The sequence below is a fragment of the Sinohyriopsis cumingii genome, chromosome 7 (assembly GCF_028554795.1).
Source record: "Sinohyriopsis cumingii isolate HCF-2022 chromosome 7, ASM2855479v2, whole genome shotgun sequence".
NCBI lineage: Eukaryota > Metazoa > Mollusca > Bivalvia > Unionida > Unionidae > Sinohyriopsis > Sinohyriopsis cumingii.
This window is the reverse complement of record NC_142967.1, coordinates 39853576-39875463: the sequence shown is the minus strand read 5'-3', so window position 1 is coordinate 39875463 and position 21888 is coordinate 39853576. Positions and strand designations below refer to the sequence as shown.

General features: G+C 35.1%; 1 protein-coding gene across 3 annotated transcripts in view; it reads left to right on the top strand.

Moving 5' to 3' along the window:
• The window catches only part of LOC149795072 (rab3 GTPase-activating protein catalytic subunit-like), a 100114-nt gene that overhangs the window by 50669 nt on the left and 27557 nt on the right, over positions 1 to 21888 (top strand). For all 3 annotated transcript variants that reach the window (XM_089964776.1, XM_089964774.1, XM_089964777.1), the window contains 8 exons: positions 83 to 249; positions 516 to 632; positions 3434 to 3606; positions 4731 to 4785; positions 6475 to 7106; positions 12894 to 12975; positions 13955 to 14060; positions 15646 to 15767. In XM_089964776.1, the coding sequence (XP_089820902.1) occupies positions 83 to 249; positions 516 to 632; positions 3434 to 3606; positions 4731 to 4785; positions 6475 to 7106; positions 12894 to 12975; positions 13955 to 14060; positions 15646 to 15767 (1454 nt within the window). The remainder of the gene's footprint in view (positions 1 to 82; positions 250 to 515; positions 633 to 3433; positions 3607 to 4730; positions 4786 to 6474; positions 7107 to 12893; positions 12976 to 13954; positions 14061 to 15645; positions 15768 to 21888) is intronic.

Here is a 21888-nt window from a genome sequence, read left to right as displayed (position 1 = left end):
AATTATTGTATGTCTATGTTTAATTAATATTTGGGTGAAATAGATGTGAATTTTACCATGCAATTTTTTAAAACCCTTCCAGAGAAAACTAGTGATATAAGCCAGGCTCTTCAAAAGCTAACAGAACCCTCTGTCTCGTACAGCCTTCCTGCCCTTGGGTCATACATGACTCAGGCTGCAACAAGACACACCCACATCACACCCAAACATCTGCCACTGTCACAGGATGTCATCAATCAGATCATTTTCGTGAGTGTGCTTTACAGTATTTTTTAGTTTGGTTGCATGCAATCCATTTGCATTTTGTCAGTTTTTCAACCAAAAAAATTCTGAAAATTCTTGCCTACTTGGCAGAGATAACTTACTTGATATTAAGTATATTTGATAATGGATGTTCAGGGTTCGGCTTACTCTGATATATCAGTCTTTCTCTCTAAAACTTATCAACATTTACATCATGCAGTATAATTCCTTTCAAACAATTGAATGCCAGAATCTATTGGGGTCTTTTTCAGTTTCTGTTTCCTGATGCTTCAAAAACTTCCAATGTTGCCAAGGAAAGAGATGTTGAAAAAGCAGAGTCTGGAAAAGAAGAACAAGAAATCACCACAGTCCCACATGGAAATGTCAAGGTAAATATATCAGTATGCCTGCAAATTCTTTTCATCAAAAGACCTAATTGGTTTTATTATCCCTTGTGCAATGAAGTTGGTAGGGATATAGAAATAGAAACTGATTCATTCCATCCATCCCAGTTTTATTTCCAGGATATGACTCAAAAATTGTTCAGGTTATCTCATTGATACTTTGTACATATATCAAACTAGCTGTCCAGTTATGCCTTTTCCTATTCATAATTTTTCAGTTTCAATATTTTAAACATTTGTCAGGGTTTTTTGGGCCATGATACACACTTTTGTTTCTGGAGTATATATGTTAATGTTCTGTTGGCTATTCAATATTCATCAGTTGTAATATTTTTAATTAATTGGTCCATTTATCTGTTCACCAATTCATCCAACATTCATGCCATTGCTTTTGTTTCTGGAACATAATTCTCAACCTGTCAAAAATATCTCTTGAAACCTGGTACACATATTATATTATTTGTCCAATTATACCTTTTACTTTTCACAATCTTCAGTTTCAATTTGTCAACGAGTTTACCTTTCATCTTTCTATCTATTCATACTTTATCCATACTTGGTTTCTGAGGCAAAACTCCAAATTTAAATTATCTCTGTCAAATTGTGTACATGTATTAAACTTGTAGTGTCTTGCTCTGTTTATAGTTATTTAGTTTTAACATCTTTTAACCTTTTTTCCTCTTGCCTGTTATTTTTTCCATCAGTTCACACTTGTTTCCTATATATACAATCTTAAACACAGTGCTGTGTCTCCTAACATACATTTTTGGGGGCTATGGAATATAAATAGCTTCATCTTCTTGCTTTTGGCTTGGATCCCTCCATGCTTATCATACCATGTCTTTCTCTGTTACCAAACATGGTTTGTATTTCTAAAAGAAAGAAAAAACTTACGGTTTTACTAACTTTAGTATAGCCAATTATATAGCCACTGATTTTAATGTTAATTTTATTTTAGGGGAGGCAATTCAAATTTAGGTAAATGATCAGACAGGATACTATTTATCTCCCATGGATTTGTTTCCCTGATGACATTGTCTGAAAATGATAGCAGAAATTGCTTTTAAAAGGAAATTATAATAATTTCTCTCAAAAAATGTTTCAGATATAAAAAGGGGGACCAATAATATTAATATCTATTGTGTTCTGTTCTTTCATCATACCTTGTTTAGACTGGCATCACTTAAGTCATCCTTACCATCAGTATTTACCGTACTTTGATTCTTGGAAGTACTTCTCTCAAAAGAGTAAGTGTAAATCACAGAACACTGTTTTGTGTTTCAAGCTAGTCTGTGCTATTATCTGCTATTCGAAACATTTTAAAATTGTTGTTCATGGCATGTAAATGTTAGATGTAATGTATATCTATATTTTTGTAACTTCTGTGACATGACTTTATCTCATTTTTATAATTATATTCTTGTTCATGGCTGTAATATGTATATAATATCTTTAGTTAAGTCTGGCCTACATGACTTGAGTATAATTTTGCATAGATCTGTAAATAGATGTTTAATATGTGTTGACAATTATTAATAATAACCTTAATAATAAAACTTAAAATGGCACCTATGGTGTGGTTTCTCAGTAACTGATGGGATAGCAATGTTTCCAGAATAATTCTGTGGCTTTCCGTTGGTTGTGCTAGGTCATATGAATATGATTAATTTGATGTAAAATCAGTAGTGTATGCTGTCATGTTTGGTCTGTTGTAAAGTACATTTGCAATCTATGGTGTATATAGGAGAAAAATAATCTGGTTCATTCTGATTTTTTGAAGTCATTCACACTTAATGTGTTTTTGTTGTAAGTCTGCAGACATGTTTTATATTGTACTATATTTTTTGAGGGGAAAAACATTTGTTATACTGTTCAGTGGAAATAGAAAGTGCTTATTATTTTGACAGTAATATTATTAGAACTGTTATAAATTATTCGAAGGAATTCTGGACAGTGCCATCTTGACAACATCACTGTTCTTGGAGGACCAGTACATATCCAGTATTGAAATTTATAAGGGACTTTTCTTTTGTTTAGGACTTTATCAGGACAAGTTTGGATTGACTTTATAATACTCTAAAGTTCCTCTCACATTTTTCATTTATAACTTTGATAATTAAATTGTCTGTTAAGTTTTATAAAACTCTTTGGTTTTACTTCATTTAAGTTTGTGACCAAAGAATATAACAAAGATTTAAAACTTTCATTCTTAACCTACAGTTTCGTGAGAGTATTAAGCAACTATTCGTAAAATAAATTTATGGTCAATGATTGGTTAAGAAAAGGAGTGAAATTTGTTATGGTTATTTTTCTAGTCACTCTTTAGTGTATTAATCTGATGAATCATAGGTAAGCACCCTGAAATATTTATGTAAACCTTTGAAATGCAAATGGAATGATGAATGAATGAATGGTCAACAGACACTAAATGGGTGATGAACAAATGCCAAATGAAGATTAACATTATCTGTAATTATTAATTTGTAAGTGATCCAATGGTGATATAAAGTGCCCTATACTGTTAATATGTGATGTGCGATTTTGATGGCGGTAGTGATTTTTGTGACATTGATGGGGATTACATTCTCATTGATAACGTTGATGATTATGATGATAATAATGGCAATAACTGAATGAAAACAGTGATGTAACTATGGAAGAAAATCATTGAGTGATATAGATGCTGATGAAGAAGATTGGTGATAATTGCAATGAATATCAAGGACATGACAGGCTGATAGTGATTTTGATCTTTATGACATAAAAGGTATACTTTTCTGCTCAAGGAACTTCCAAAGCAGTTGAAATCGGCTCCAGTTGGCAGTCTGCTCAACCGTCTGTCTGTGTGTTTGTGTGTGATCAACCAGAATTACAGTGGATTACATGCTGTCGGACAAGTGTGGCAGGAATTCTTGCTTGAGCTGCGGTACAGATGGGACTACAGTTACATCATTGATGAGTGAGTGGAAGTCCCTGCTTTTCCTGTCTAAATAAAACAACAGATTGACAATAACAAACTGAAAATGAAAATTAATAAATGGTGCAGACTTATATATCTATATATATATTGTTTTTAAGTTCTTTCACACCTGGCATCCCTTTAGTATGTGGGGTCAGTAATATTAATCCAGTAGGAGTTATTTCTTAACGCAAACTCTGATCTCAGATGCACACTTTAGATGGCCTATACTAAACCTGGAAGCTTGGTTTGCATATACCTGAAGAGTCTTGTGGTTTGAATCAGCTAAAAATTTGAGCAAACCTGTCCATAGGTGCTTTTTAAATTCGAACTTAAAAGTTGTCATCCATCTTGATTTTACACAATCTCACACAGTACAAAAGTACCATTTTCAGCATCAGACTGAAGTTGCTTTGCATTTCAGCAGCAGTTTGGTATCTACATCATGTAACAATACCCAGTTCTGTAGAGAACCCTCAATGGCCCGTATCAATTTCAGCAGCAACACGTTTTATTGGATTTATCAGTTAGATACTCAACAGGTGCTAGGGATCATCATGTCTGTTTAAATGGGAGTCCAGGTATTTTTAACTGCATGCAGTAGTCAGTCTGAACCTAAAACCGTTTGCAATTTGTCACTGTCACAAAACATATACTACCAGATGTAAACGGGGAGATCTCACTGAATCTAAACCCATTTTCAATTTATCAGTGTCCAAGCACATGTACTACCAGGTTTTTATGGGGAGATCTCACTAGACCTAAAACTATTTTTAGTGTATCCCTGTCACAACACTGGTAGTATTTGATGTAGATGGGGAGATCTCACTGAACTGGGTTTCTTACAGTCGGTACCTACCAGGGATTGTTTCTCAGAAATGAGCCATGTAGCAGATAGTTTTTATCATTTTGAAAGTTTCTTCTTGGAAATATAGTTCATAATATGGAAGCCAGTCTTACAGTATAGTAATTTGGACAAATGTTGAAATTATGGAAATAGAATTGTCCATGTCCAATGATAATTTTTATTAGAATAAATGAGGAAAGTTTGACTTTGGTTGCTAAGCAGAGTTTTAAGTATCAAATGAGAAATTATTTATGCATATTTTGTTTACACATTTTAGAATAGAGAGAGGACCCCCTAACTTGGGAACATGCCTTTTGTATCAGAAATTACAGGTAAGCATGGATACTTCCTCTCCCATTATTGATAAAACTGATACTTTCATTCAAGCTAGATATTAAATTCTATTCTCACACTTCATCATCTGACAGTGATTTTGTGCTCTGATGCCTTAATTTATTCCATCCATCCGTCAGCTCATAACTGTGTCCTCCTAAATAGCTGAGGATAGATTCACCAAACCAGGTAATTTTCCTGTTCATTTAGTAACCATCACAAGAAGAGATATTGTTTACCCCCTGCCCTGGAGCACAGAGAACAAAATTGGATTGGATTGGAATTTGTTAAAACCTAGCATTAACAATTTTAGTTATATTGCTACGATGTCTGCAGTGTGGCAGTTTATAGTGATGTTTTAGCACTGGGGCATCATTCCCATAGACATGTTGCATTATGTCCCACCCATTCACATTATCTTGGCACCAGGCTGATCAGTCCTAACAATAACTCTTAAAGCAGAGTGCCAAGTGAGGCAGCTGTAAGTACCATTTTTCTAAGTCAATGGTATGACTCAGCTGGGGTTTGAACCAGCAACCTCCTGCATCTGAAGTGTATGCTGTTAGGCCATGAGAGTGGTCAGAGAACCAAATGTTAATGTACACAAATCTCAGTGATTTCAATCTTGTCAATATATTTGATGAACTTTATATGTATAATTTTGTAATAAATGTAGTGGGATTAACTAATATTGGTTCTGACCCATAGATAAATGTCCATTGAACCACAGAGCAGGACAGTTGATGTTATAAAAATTATCGTGATTTGTGGTGGTGTCTGATTAGGAGGTACATTTAGTTGTTGTTGTAGGGTTTAATGCCATTTTTCAGCACATGATAGGCTATGCATGGCGGCCAGTATTAATGGTGGAGGAAGAACCCGGGAAAACCCTGGCAAGAACCACCGACCCTCGAGAAGCTACTGGCAAGCTTTCTCACATACCCACATTGGCCGAATCCTAGACTCGAACCCACGCAGACAGAGGTGAGATGGCAGTGATCTGTAACGGAGAGCGCTTTAGACCACTCGGCCACGTGGGGCCCCAGTACAGTTAGCATTAGTAAATTGTGTGCGATTTGGATTTTTAACATAGCTTTAACAGTTTTAGTCACATTGTTAACAATGTCTGCATTGTGGCAGTTCATAGTGATGTCTAGCACTGGGGCTTCATGTAGCAGACATGTAGCATCATGTCCCACCCATTCACATTATCCTTACACTAGGCCGACAAGCCCTAACACCAACCTCTTAATGCTGAGCCCGAAGTGAGGCAGCTGCTGGTACCATTTTTATAAGTGGTATGACTCAGCCGGGGTTCAAACCTGTGACCTCTCGCATCCAAGGCACATGCTCTAACCTCTTAGGAGACAGGAGCAGTCCAAAACAAATTGCTGGGAACTCTTTTCGTAGCACTGATTGATATAGTACTTAATTACTGCAAATTATCAAATTACAAAGCTGTTCTAAGCACTTGAAAGTCATTTCATAATTCTTCTATTAGTCAAGTTAATAAATTAAACAATATCAAATATTGTTTTCTAGCGAAAAGAGGTTCAGTATCTTCTTTATTTGAAGATTAATATCAGATTTATATAGGTGTTGTAGAAGTCTATATATTAAATACTTTTGGGGGGGGCTAAGCAGGCTAAAATATCGAATATATGGTCTTAATTTAATTTAACTTTCAGATGTTAAACTGCTGTATTGAAAGAAAAATAAAGAGGGAACAGCTTCACAAAGGGTATACAGGTGAACCAGACAGTCCATTAAGTTCACCTAGAGATAAAGTAACTGCTTCAACTGCTGCACACAATTCCGGTCTTTCTCAGCCAGGGGGTAAAGGAGAAGTGAAGACAGTTTACAGTTCCAGTCCAAGAAAAAATCCTAAAAAAGTACAGTCTTTTGACAGTTCTAGTGAAGATGAGTTTTTTGAATGCGAAGAAGAGAATGATACAGTCAAAGAAAAAGACAGCCAGTTTGAGATTGAAAAAGAAAGCTTAGAACAGTCTGAAACAGAAATAGAGGCTGTTGATGAGTCTACTGTTGAAATTGAGACTGCAGACCAGTCTATAGATTCAGAAAAGGAAGAGAAAGTCAAGGGGTCCAGTGCAATAAATTCCAAGACAGAAGATGACACAGTGTCATTGACAAGTGAGTCATCATTTAAAGACAGCTTGACTCATAGACCTGAGGGCAGACTTGCTCCTCATGGGGAGTTGAAACTACTGTACACAGGGGAGCAGATGTACATTCCAGTTACACAGGAACCAGCACCAATGACAGAGGACATGCTTGATGAGCATGCAGAAGTTCTAGCCAAGTAAGTTCCTTTAACCTTTCCTGTGCTTCTCTGTTTTTCTTTTTATGTCAACGCCAGATGCAGGGATATAACAGAAACCTCATGTCCATCCTTACTTCCATCACACAGTCTTGTGGATGCAACAGGTTATGTATTGCTATGAAACTTGGTAAATGTCATGGTCATTACCCATGAATTTCAGCAAACCACTTAACAACCTGTATTAGAGTTACTGCCCTAATTGACTTGAAACCAAATACAATGTGTAAGAAACTCTTGTGCATGCAACTAGTCTCAGTTTTCAGTGAATTTCCATGAAACTTTGCAAATGTTCTGAACCTCATCAGAAGATGTATATATAGACAAATCAGTTTGCTCCTGCAATTTGGCCAGAGTTCCTAGTGGTTAGAGCATCTGCCTTGGATGCAGGAGGTCATGGGTTCGATAACCAGCTTGAGTCATACCAAAGGCTTATAAAAATGGTACTAACAGCTGCCTTGCTAGGCACTCAGCATTAAGAGGTTAGTGTTAGGACTGGTCGACCTGGTGTCAGGATAATGTGACTGGGTGGGATATGATGCTACCTACATGTCTGTGGCATGATGCCACAGTGCTGGATATTGCTATGAACTGCCACACAGCAGACATCATAGCGATATGACTGAAAAATTGTTAAAGCTATGTTAAAACAAGAATCGCACACACAAGCACACACACACACACACACACACACACACACACACACACACACACAGAGTTATTGCACTTAATGACTTGCAATCAGTGTATGACAGAATCTTTTGAATACAACTAGTCTTAGAGTTTCTAATGGGTCACTATCAAACTTGGCATATATTATGATCATCGTTAAAAGATCCACATGTCAGCAACTCACTTTACTCCTGGGATTTTTGTTAGAAATATTGCCTTTCTTGACTTGCAGCTGTATGTGGTATATGGCAGAATCTTATGAATGCTATTAGTCTCATGGTTTTCATTGGATTGCCGTGAAACTTTTTACATGATTTGGTCATCGTCTTAAGATATGCATATTGATAAGTCACTGTTCTTGCATTTTTGGTTAGAGTTACTGTTATATTTTTCTTAAGGTGCACTGCAACACAGCATCGTGTGAAGGCAACTTATCTTGTACTTTTGATAGATCTGTTTCAGCTGGGTAATCTCTACCAGACTGGCAAATTTTCATACAACAATATGCCTCCAATACACTGGCAAATTTCAATACAACAGTATATCTGCACCAGTCTAGTAAATTTCCATCAACATTACATCTCTGCCAGACTGGCAAATTTTAATACAACAATATGTCTCCAATAGACTGGCAAATTTCCGTACAAAAATATGCCTCCAATAGACTGGCAAATTTCTTTAAAACAATATGACTCCAATAGACTGGCAAATTTCTATTCAACAATATGCCTCTAATAGACTGGCAAATTTCCATACAACAGTATGCCTCCAGTAGACTGGCAAATTTCAATACAACAGTGTATCTCCACCAGTCTGGTAAATTTCCATCAACATTACATCTCAGTCAGACTGGCAGATTTCAATATGACATTATGTATCCACCAGACAAGCAAATTTGAATAAAGTATATGCTTCTATTAGACTGTAATAATACAATATATATATGTGATGGCCAGGTAAAAGATTCATTGTTGCACACATTTTTTACTGCTTTGTCCTTTTAAAAACATTGTATGGACATTTATTGGCCTGGAAGGATAATTTATTATCATGGAAGGATAATTCTCAGTTTGGAAATTCTGTTGCAGTACCTGGCCACAAAGTTTCATCAAAGATGCTGACACACTTTTCAGAGTCAATAGTGCTCGCAACTGAGTCCAGTTTTTAAAGCTCTAAATAATATAGCCCAAATACATTGCCAAAATATTTTTTAATGGCATGTATGCAATATCCAGGCGTAAACATTTCATTTGACATTCTTTTTTTGGGTTTCTTGAAACATAAACTTATGATTGTTCTCCAAATCAGCTGTACTTGTTAAAATATATGCCTTATCTCTATCTCTACACTAGCCTAACAAATTTCCTTGTAGTACATCTCTCTACACTAGCCTGACAACTTTCATTGCAGTATATGTCTATACTAGTGTGGCACATGTCATTACAAGATATATCTCTACCAGCCTAGCAAATTACATTACAGTATATGTCTGTAATAGTGTGGCAAACTTCATTGCAGTATATGTTAATACTAGTGTGGCAAATTTCATTACAAAATATATCTCTACCAGTCTGGCAAACTTCATTGCAGTATATGTTAATACTAGTGTGGCAAATTTCATTACAAAATATATTTCAACCACTCTGGCAAACTTCATTGCAGTATATGTCTATACTAGTGTGGCAAATTTCATTGCAGTATATGTTTATAATAGTGTGGAAAATTTCGTTGGAGTATATGTCTATACTAGTGTGGAAAATTTCATTACAAAATATATCACCACCAGTCTGGCAAATTTCATTGCAGTATATGTCTATACTAGTGTGGCAAATTTCATTGTAGTATATGTCTATAATAGTGTGGCAAATTTCATTGCAGTATAAGTCTATAATAGTGGGGCGAATTTCATTGCAGTATATGTCTTTACTAGTGTGGTAAATTTCATTGCAGCATATGTCTATACTAGTGTGGCAAATTTCATTGCAGTATATGTTTATAATAGTGTGGAAAATTTTGTTGGAGTATATGTCTATACTAGTGTGGAAAATTTCATTACAAAATATATCTCCACCAGTCTGGCAAATTTCATTGCAGTATATGTCTATACTAGTGTGGCAAATTTCATTGTAGTATATGTCTATAATAGTGTGGCAAATTTCATTGCAGTTTAAGTCTATACTAGTTTGGCGAATTTCATTACAGTATATGTCTATACTAGTGTGGCAAATTTCATTGTAGTATATGTCTATAATAGTGTGGCAAATTTCATTACAAAATATATCTCTACCAGTCTGGCAAATTTCATTGTAGTATATGTCTATACTAATGTTTCAAATTTCATTGCAGTATATGCTAATACTAGTGTGGCAAATTTCATTACAAAATATATCTCTACCAGTCTGGCAAACTTCATTGCAGTATATGTCTATACTAGTGTGGCAAATTTCATTGTAGTATATGTTTATTCTAGTGTGGCAAATTTCTTTGCAGTATAAGTCTATACTAGTTTGGCAAATTTCATTGTAGTATATGTCTATAATAGTTGGCAAATTTCATTGCAGTATAAGTCTATACTAGTTTGGCAAATTTCTTTGCAGTATATGTCTATACTAGTGTGGCAGATTTCATTGCAGTATATGTCTATACTAGTGTGGCAAATTTCATTGCAGTATATGTCTATACTAGTGTGGCAAATTTCATTGCAGTATATGTTTATAATAGTGTGGAAAATTTCATTGCAGTATATGTCTATACTAGTGTGGCAAATTTCATTACAAAATATATCCCTTCCAGTCTGGCAAATTTCATTGCAGTATATGTCTATACTAGTGTGGCAAATTTATTGCAGTAAATGTCTATAATAGTGTGGCAAATTTCATTGCAGTAAATGTCTATAATAGTGTGGCAAATTTCATTGCAGTAAATGTCTATAATAGTGTGGCAAATTTCATTACAAAATATATCCCTTCCAGTCTGGCAAATTTCATTGCAGTATATGTCTATACTAGTGTGGCAAATTTCATTGTAGTATATGTCTATAATAGTGTGGCAAATTTCATTGCAATATAAGTCTATACTAGTTTGGTGAATTTCATTGCAGTATATGTCTATACTAGTGTGGCAAATTTAATTGCAGTATATGTCTATAATAGTGTGGCAAATATCATTGCAGTATATGTCTATAATAGTGTGGCAAATTTCATTGCAAAATATATCTCTACCAGTCTGGCAAATTTCATTGTAGTATATGTCTATACTAATGTGGCAAATTTCATTGCAGTATATGCTAACACAAGTGTGGCAAATTTCATTACAAAATATATCTCTACCAGTCTGGCAAACTTCATTGCAGTATATGTCTATACTAGTGTTGCAGATTTTATTGTAGTATATGTTTATTCTAGTATGGCAAACTTCATTGCAGTATATGTCTATACTAGTGTGGCAAATTTCATTGTAGTATATATCTATACTAGTGTGGCAAATTTTGTTGCAATATATGTATATAGCTGCATTGCAGATTTCATTACACTATGTATCTCAACCAGCCTGGCAAATTTCATTGCAGTATATGTCTATACTAGCCTGACAGTTTTCATTACAATATATATCTCTACCAGCCTAGTAAATTTCATTGCAGTATATGTCTATACTAGCCTGACAGTTTTCATTACAATATATATCTCTACCAGCCTAGTAAATTTCATTGCAGTATGTGTCTATACTAGCCTGACAGTTTTCATTACAATATATATCTCTACCAGCCTAGTAAATTTCATTGCAGTATATGTCTATACTAGCCTGACAGTTTTCATTACAATATATATCTCTACCAGCCTAGTAAATTTCATTGCAGTACGTTTCTAAACTACCTTGGCAAATTTCATTACAGTATAATTCCCTACTAATCTGGCAAATTTCATTACAGTATAATTCCCTACTATTCTGGCAAATTTCATTACAATAGTTCTAATATGTGTCTCTTCTAACCTTGCATATTTACATAAAATCTGTCTTTAGCAGACTGGCAAATTGGAATACAACATAAGGCTCTATTAACAATGGCAGATTTTATTACAACATATGTGTCTACTGGCCTTGCAAATTTTAATACATGTCTCAGCTAATCTGGCAGATTTCAGTGCAACATAGGTCTCTATTAGCCGATCAGATTTCAATAAAGGATACGTCTCTCCACTAGCCTGAAAAATTTTGTTACAACAAGAGTCTCTACTACCTATCAAATTTCATTAAACCATATGTCTTTCCACTATCCTGGAAAATTTTATTACAACATTGGTCTCTAATAGCCTATAAAATTTCATTAAACCATATGTCTTTAAAATATCCTGGAAACATTCTTTACATTGTTGATCTCTACTAGCCTATCAAATCTTTTTAAAGGATATGTCTTTGCACTAAACTGGCAAATTTAATTACATCATGGGTCTTTGCTTGTGGGGCAAATTTCTGTAGAAAACATGTCTGTACAGGGCTTGCAGAATTCTATGCGACATATCGATTTACACTAGCCTGGCAAGTTTCATTACAAAAGATGACTTCACACTAGCCTGCATAAATTTTATTACAACATATATCAACACTAGCCATCCAGATTTCAATATAATATCTGTTTTTACTAGACTGTTCAATATCATTACAATATATGTCTCTACTAAACTCACAGATTTCAAAACAACATATTTCTCTACCAGTGTGAAAACTTAGCCAGGAAATGGTTGAGTTACTGAGTAAAATATTTAATAGGTAGAACTAGGCCAGGATGGGAAATCATTGAATTCCTGAGTAAAACATTTAGACAGAACTAGGCCAGGATGGGAAATGGTTGAATTCCTGAGTAAAACATTTAGACAGAACTAGGCCAGGATGGGAAATCATTGAATTCCTGAGTAAAACATTTAGACAGAACTAGGCCAGGATGGGAAATCACTGAATTCCTGGGTAAAAAACATTTAGATAACTAGACCCAGATAGAAAATCATTGAATTCCTGAGTAAAACGTAATGCATCACCTTTTGCAACAATTTCTTGTAAATAAACAGTCCCATGACTTTACCACCTTGTTGATTATTTCAGACTGGGCACATCAACAGAAGGAGCACAGCTCCGAGCCAGAATGCAGAGTGCTTGTTTGCTGTCTGATATGGAGTCCTTCAAGGTACAGGTTCAATAAAATAGACAAGGCTGCTTCATGATTACATCTAGCAGTACCTCCACTCACAGATTTCCCAATTTCACATTGAGTATCACAAAGAAACACTGATTTTGTAGATATACATTTATTCACAAATGTATCACTTCATTTGATTCACATTTCCCTCTTTTTCACTAAGTTTCCAGATTGATTCTTTTGAAAATTTCACATTTATAAGCCTCACATGAAGATGTACATGAAGTGCACAGGGCACATATGTAGTCTGGTATTAAGCTTGTAATAAAACAGAATCAGTAATAATAATAATAATAATAGGTTCTAAATGAAAATGTTGGGTTCTGTGCCTTTTAAACAGGACAATGAAAAAAATGACAACTTTTTAAAGTCTGTACAGTGACGACAAATGTGTCTACTTTGTGTAAGACTATATGAATGTAAAGTTTTCAGGTTGTATAATAATATTTTTACACATACACACAGACACATGCAGATGTGTAAAAAGTGAACAAGAGATACTGTGGCAAAATAAAGACATTTTCAGATGGACATAGAAGAACAGAAAAGTAGATAAATAGCCATGTGGCTAGACATTGACAAAATGAGCACAGACTGGCAAGAGGACAAAGAATGAGACATTAGCACAGACAGGCAAGAGGACAAAGAGTGAGAGATTGACACAGACAGGCAAGAGAACAAAGAGTGAGACATAGGCACAGACAGTCAAGAAGACAGAGAGTGAAACACTAGCACCAACAGGCAAGAGGACAAAGAATGGGAAATTGACACAGACAGGCAAGAGGACAATGAGTGAGACATAGGTACTGACAGTCAAGAAGACAGAGGGTGAGACATAGCACAAAAAGGTCAGGAAAATAGAGATATAAACAGATGTAGAGACCAAAACAGAAACTGAGGCAGGATTCCCAAGACAGGGAATGAATTAAAAAAAATATTGATTTGATCATCATTATTCTTGCTTCAGGCAGCCAATCCTGGTTGTGCTTTGGAGGACTTTGTTAGATGGTACTCTCCTCGAGACTGGATTGAGGATGAAGTGGAAGAAGAGAATGTTCAGACTGTGATCAAAGGTGAATAGCATGCTAGCAGTTATGTGAAGGTACTGTAAGTAAAGACCTGTAACTAGTTTCAACACCACAAGTCTTAAAGCCTATACTTGAGATGTTTGATTGGTCAGTTTTAAGCTGGACTTAAATGTTGGCCAATCAAATGGTGAGACTGTAGACTTAAGTCCAGACTCAAGTTTCATTGGTCATTCTACAGTTCATGACATTTTGGTGAAATTGTGGTCTGGTCCAATGTTCACATAGCTTCCCAACTTAACTACACACTCTGGCAAAATAAAATATTTCTTCTGTTTATATAATCTGTACAAAGGACCCCTCTTTATTAGGAAACATTCTTTAAATTAATAAGACAGCCTAATCTAACCATTGGCAACCATGAAAATTTCACTTGTTGAAAGTTAAGTTGAGCTCACTTGGATCTTAGGCCAAGTGAGCTTATGGTATGGCCTTTGTGTGGCTCACGTTGTATGTCAGCATTTGCTATTCTAAACTTTATATCAAGAACCATTAGATCAGTATCAACCAATTCTGATGTGATATTACATGTCATTTGTACAAATCATGATTGATTATTACATATGTAGACAATGAACCTGTTAATTTAGACTTTGAGAAAGGTTGCAGTTGAACACAAAACTTAAGTGACATGACTGTGAAAGAATGTTCTCATTTTGTTTAAAGCATATCAAAAGTTATTTGGTAAACAGTTACTATTCAGCCATATAGTTCAGATTTTGTGCTAAAACCTTTCTATAGAAAATGTGCACGTGTACAGCAAGGGACAAACAGTTGAATTTAGATTGAACTGAGCTGGCAGGTCTGTTAGTATGGAGTTGTCAAGGTAACAGTTGTTCTGTTTATAGCACACTTAACTTGTCTTTTTGACACATGTATTGTGTGCCAGCCAGCACAGCAACAGACTACTGCTCTGGTGGCCTAAGTGGTTAAAGCATCCACCTTGCAGGAGGTCATGGGTTTGAACCCTGGCTGAGTCTTACCAAAGACTTATAAAAATAGTACTAGCAACTTCCTCACTTGGCACAGCATTAAGAGGTTAGTGTTAGGAATGGTCGGCCTGGTGTCAGGATAATGTGACTGGGTGGGACATCTTGCTACATGTCTGAGTCATGATGCCCCAGTGCTAGACATCACTATAAACTGCACACTGCAGACATGGTAACAGTATGACTGGAAAATTGTTAAAGTTATGTTAAAAATCCAAATCAAACACACAAATCACACACACAACAGACTCTATGAGGTAGGTGTTAAATTATTCAGGACTATATTGAACATCGATTTGACAAATTAGCATAACTTTGAGACAACTGAAGCCAGCAACAGAACAAAGTGATGAACAGAAATTACTGTTTCCCTTTAATAACATTTCATGTATTTAAGATCTTGAAAGATGCTTTAAATTTTCTCATAGCAAATAGGCTTTGTACCCATAGAAAAATGCTAGAATGAGCTTTGCTTTCCTTGTAATGTGCTGGCTGTCTTGTTTCTTTTTGGGCAGGGATATAATAAATGATGAATGGCGAATATGATAAAATTGGGATTAAATGATTTTTGTAATTTCTTGTAGGTCATCTGAGCCAGCGCATGGAGATTCCAGGCAACATGTGGGTTGAAGTTTGGCAGACAGCACGCCCTGTTCCTGCCAGGAGGCAAAAAAGACTTTTTGATGACACTAAAGAGGCAGAAAAGGTACACTTTTTCATGCTGAATAAATTACAGTTACTGTAGATTTGTTCACTTTATTAGCAACCTCTGATAGGTTACTTGGTCATATAATAGGGTCCTTAACTTAGCTACATTCCTAACATAATTGGGTCCTTAAGCAGGCTGCGTACCTAACATATCATAGGGTCCTTAACCCTTTACCTCATAGAGCATAATGACAAAGTGCAGCACGCTATAAATAGAACACCTGTTACCTAGTCGACAGCATATGCATAGGCCTGCCTGTGAATTGTTAAGCAATGTAGTGATCTTACGTTTAACAGCAGTTTTAACCATTTTACATTTTTGGTACACATCTATTATATGTGGAAAAATTTAAGAGTAAAGTCCGATTGTTATAGCTGTGTAATTATTTTTCACGGAAGAATTTTTTTATGTGCTTTAAAATCAAGAGAGAACTCATTCACCGTTATGTCAGTGAGGCCGCGTGACCAACCGTAGCTGCCATTTCTCATACTCGAAACTTACATGTTTTTTGTCTGCGTCTACATCACTAAGTCATCTGAATTTGATAATTAATAAAAACTAATTGCTGCCTACATAAATATCAGAGCCTTTACCTAAGTTATTAAATCTTTCATAGTTGTGATTCTAATCATGAAAACTTCATAAGTTCTGAATGAAATCCTGCCTGTGAACTGTTAAGCAATGTAGTGTATGTTACGTTTAACAGCAATTTTAACCATTTTACATATTTGGTACACATATTATATGTGGAAAAATTTAAGAGTAAAGTCCGATTGTTATATCTGTGTAATTATTTTTCACGGAAGAATGTTTTATGTGCTTTAAAATCGAGAGAGAACTCGTTCACCGTCATGTCAGTGAGGCCGCGTGACAAACCGTTGCTGCCATTTCCGATACTCGAAATTTACAAGGTTTTTGTGTGCGTCTACATCACTAAGTCATCTGAATTTGATAATTTATAAAAACTAATTGCTGCTTACATCAATATCAGAGACTTTACCTAATTTATTGAATCTTTCGTGGTTGTGATTCTAATCTTGAAAACTTCGTACGTACTGAATGAAATCCGTGGCCGCCATTTTGGAGAGTGGAGATTACGACCCAGTTACTTTAAATAGCAGATATCGACCAGTGCATGAATAGCAACCACGTGATCTGACGTAATTGTCATTTGCAGAAATGAATGTAGTATCTAATGGGGGGTTTTCCCTGAAGGTGGCACTACAAAAACCAGCTCAAAATGGCTGATGTTTACAGCAGGCGTCAGAAGGCGCTTCCATGCGAATCTTGTAGAGGCATCAAAAGGCGCTTCCATGCGAATGGAGTAGAGGCATCCAAAGGCACTTGCATGAGGTAAAGGGTTAAGTTGGCTGCATACCTAACATATTGTATGGTCCTTATGCTGTTTGCATACTGAATAAAATTGGGACGTTGATATGGCTGCATACCTAATATATTGTAGGGTCCTTAATCTGGCTGCATACCTAACATATTGCAGGGTCCTCAAGCTGGCTGCATACCTAACATATTGCAGGGTCCTCAAGCTGGCTGCATACCTAACATATTGCAGGGTCCTCAAGCTGGCTGCATACCAAACATATTGCAGGATCCTTAAGCTGGCTGCATACCTAACATATTATAGGGTCCTTGAGCTGGCTACATACCTAGCATAAATAAAACATTCATGCTCTAATAATCAGTTTTTGGCATTGATTTCTGTACCCATACACTAAATAGCCACATAAATTTGAAATTGTACAATAAATGTAACAGAGCATTTATTCTAAAAACTGATGAAAACTGGCCATGCTTTACTTGTTGGATACTATTTTTATTGTGTGTTTCAGTAAGATTGACAAGGCTCTAACTGAAGGATACTATTCTACTTAATATGTTTATTGTGTGTTTAAAGAAGAAAATTGGCCAGACTTTACTTTTAGAATCACTAATTTTATTGTGTGTTTAAAGAAGAAAATTGGCCAGACTTTACTTGTTGGATACTATTTGTATTGTGTGTTTAAAGAAGAAAATTGGCCAGACTTTACTTCTAGAATACTACTTTTATTGTGTGTTTAAAGAAGAAAATTGGCCAGACTTTACTTGTTGGATACTATTTGTATTGTGTGTTTAAAGAAGAAAATTGGCCAGACTTTACTTTTAGAATTACTAATTTTATTGTGTGTTTAAAGAAGAAAATTGGCCAGTCTTTACTTCTAGAATACTATTTGTATTGTGTGTTTAAAGAAGAAAATTGGCCAGACTTTACTTTTAGAATTACTAATTTTATTGTGTGTTTAAAGAAGAAAATTGGCCAGGCTTTACTTATTGGATACTACTTTTATTGTGTGTTTAAAGAAGAAAATTGGCCAGTCTTTACTTCTAGAATTCTATTTGTATTGTGTGTTTAAAGAAGAAAATTGGCCAGACTTTACTTGTTGGATACTATTTGTATTGTGTGTTTAAAGAAGAAAATTGGCCAGGCTTTACTTATTGGATACTACTTTTATTGTGTGTTTAAAGAAGAAAATTGGCCAGACTTTACTTTTAGAATTACTAATTTTATTGTGTGTTTAAAGAAGAAAATTGGCCAGGCTTTACTTATTGGATACTACTTTTATTGTGTGTTTAAAGAAGAAAATTGGCCAGACTTTACTTATTGGATACTATTTGTATTGTGTGTTTGAAAAAGAAAATTGGCCAGACTTTACTTATTGGATACTACTTTTATTGTGTGTTTAAAGAAGAAAATTGGCCAGACTTTACTTGTTGGATACTATTTGTATTGTGTGTTTAAAGAAGAAAACTGGCCAGACATTACCTTTAGAATTCCTAATTTTTATTGTGTGTTTGAAGAAGAAAATTGGCCAGGCTTTACTTATTGGATACTACTTTTATTGTGTGTTTAAAGAAGAAAATAGGCCAGTCTTTACTTCTAGAATTCTATTTGTATTGTGTGTTTAAAGAAGAAAATTGGCCAGACTTTACTTGTTGGATACTATTTGTATTGTGTGTTTAAAGAAGAAAATTGGCCAGACTTTACTTTTAGAATTACTAATTTTATTGTGTGTTTAAAGAAGAAAATTGGCCAGTCTTTACTTCTAGAATACTATTTGTATTGTGTGTTTAAAGAAGAAAATTGGCCAGACTTTACTTTTAGAATTACTAATTTTATTGTGTGTTTAAAGAAGAAAATTGGCCAGGCTTTACTTATTGGATACTACTTTTATTGTGTGTTTAAAGAAGAACATTGGCCAGTCTTTACTTCTAGAATTCTATTTGTATTGTGTGTTTAAAGAAGAAAATTGGCCAGACTTTACTTGTTGGATACTATTTGTATTGTGTGTTTAAAGAAGAAAATTGGCCAGACATTACCTTTAGAATTCCTAATTTTTATTGTGTGTTTAAAGACGAAAATTGGCCAGGCTTTACTTATTGGATACTACTTTTATTGTGTGTTTAAAGAAGAAAATAGGCCAGTCTTTACTTCTAGAATTCTATTTGTATTGTGTGTTTAAAGAAGAAAATTGGCAAGACTTTACTTATTGGATACTATTTTACCCTTGTTTGAAGGTCAGGGTCATATAGTTTGGGTGGCATAAGGGTCTAGGTACAGTTATATACATTACTTCCATGATCTTTCAGACAGTCCAAAAACAATTATAGCAGATTTATAGGTGTTGGTATATTGAGATTGACCAGGAATTTATTTTATTTGTATGACACATATAAATATGTATAATTTGTAACTTTAATCATAGTAACTAACGGTTAATTCAGTTAGCCAGTGGCAGGCATAGTACCCAAGAGTGAATTCAGTCAGTCAGTGGTAATTATAATAACTGTCAATTCAGCTAACCAGTGGTAATCATAGTACCCAGCAATGAGGTTGGTCACTCAGTGGTAATCATAGTACCTAAGAATCAAGTCAATCAGCCAGTGGGAACCATATTACCTAACAATCAAGTCAATCAGCCAGTGGGAATCATAGTACCTAAGAATCAAGTCAATCTGCCAGTGGTAATCATAGTACCTAAGAATCAAGTCAATCAGCCAGTGGGAATCATAGTACCTAAGAATCAAGTCAATCAGCCAGTGGGAATCATAGTACCTAAGAATCAAGTCAATCAGCCAGTGGTAATCATAGTACCTAAGAATCAAGTCAATCAGCCAGTGGGAATCATAGTACCTGATGTTCTCCTCATTACCATGTGTAAGTCGTGCTCTTTATTAAACTCGATGGAAATCTTTATGACATTAAGTCCATGTTCCAAGTTTGATCAAAATCCAATCTGAATTGACCAACAGCTATTTTTGATGGACAGGCAATGCATACATGGAAAGCTTCCTACATTTCTGCCTTACACAATAAATAATCCATGCACATAAAATATTACCATAGTGCTATTTGGCATTGGTTACTGCCAAGATAATCTGGTCACTGGCTTTTTTTCAATTGTGAATCATCCAAATGCTACTCAAGCTGCTCACTGGCAAATCTGTGACTAAACACCATTAATATCAACTCCTATCCAAGGCACTAACTTGCCAGTATCTAAGTAAATTATTTGTTAAATATCTCGAGTTCTAACCGGATAACTACCAGGATTTACTTGAGAACCTCACTTGTTTCCATCTTGACTCAGGGTATACTATATCTAGCTCAAGCTAGTTTACCTGTCACATCATGACATGATAAATGCTAAATCTTCCTTGGGAAGTCTTTCCTACAGTTTTGTCTGGTTTGATGTATTGCTGTTGTCTTCAGCTTTATATAATTATACAATTATGAGCAAGACCCTTGCATATTAATGAGATGAACTTGCATCTAATTGGCTGAACTTGTTACACTCCAGCAGTTTTACTTCTGTTGAGATTTTTATCAGATTTCTTGTGATGGTCTTGTATTATCAAGATATTGGATATGTTTAAGTGTTAGGAAGCTTTATGCTTTGTTATTATGTGATCTTTTATCTTATTGGCTGAGCTTTTTGTCAGTCTGGAGACTTAGATTTGATTGTCAAACTTTGTAATAAGTTCATGTAATTATGGTCTTGGGCAGCTTCTGCAATAACTGAGATCGGCAATTGTATACAAGATGACCTTATATTTGACTGGTTGAGCATATTACTTCTCAAGGACTTCACATTTCTGACCAGTAAAAGCAGCTAAACTGGGTTATGGAACCTTGATGGGCTAAAAATATGCATGAGAACTTGACATAGTAAAATAGGTAAAATTGACATAATGAGAAGGTTACAAAATAGTTTACATAGGGTTGAATTTTTACAATACTTCATAAGCATGGTTAGTGAAATGGTCAACTGGTATGTAAGCCTGGTTAGCAATCTTGTTTATAAAATCTTGACTTTGTAATAGTCCTTTGTTAGGACAGGATATGCTCCTGTTGTATTTATTCAAGCTGAGAAATTAGATCAAAATGTCACACGTCACACATCAGTGTACAGGGTTCATACAGATTTGAAAAGTACTTGAATTTTCAATTGCAGGATGAAAAGTGCTTATTTTTTGAAAATCCTTTGGAAAAGTGCTTATTTTTAATGTCAGTGGGAAAAAGTTCTTAAAAAGTGCCTGAATTTGTAAAAAAATGAAAGACCAAAATTTTATTTAAAAAAGAAACCTCAGTGGAAAAATTTCAGAAAATGTGCGATTAGCTACATGCCTTTTACTTTCTGTGGCCTGGTGGGTAACTAAGGAAAGGGAGATTACTCAAGATTTCCATTTAGCAGCATTGTGGGAATGGCAGTATGGTGGCTTTCTATTTCTTACATCGCACCTCGTGGCATTGGTGCTCCAATAAGTGGGTCAAGGAGATCCAGGACAGACATAAAGCTTTGTGTTGTGTATCCAACAAACTTATAGACATCGGGGCTATGGGTGAGAGTGCCCTTAAATCACACCATAAAGGTGCAAAACACCAGAAAAGTGAAGCTTCAATGTCAGCAATGAGTTTGGATTATTTTGGAATAAAAACAGACAAAATCAAAACATGTGCCAGAGACACTGACATTTTATCTAAGACAGTCGCATTCTGATAAATTAATGACAGGATACCCCCACCCCTATCTGATGCAGCTTTAATCACACAGTCAACATATGC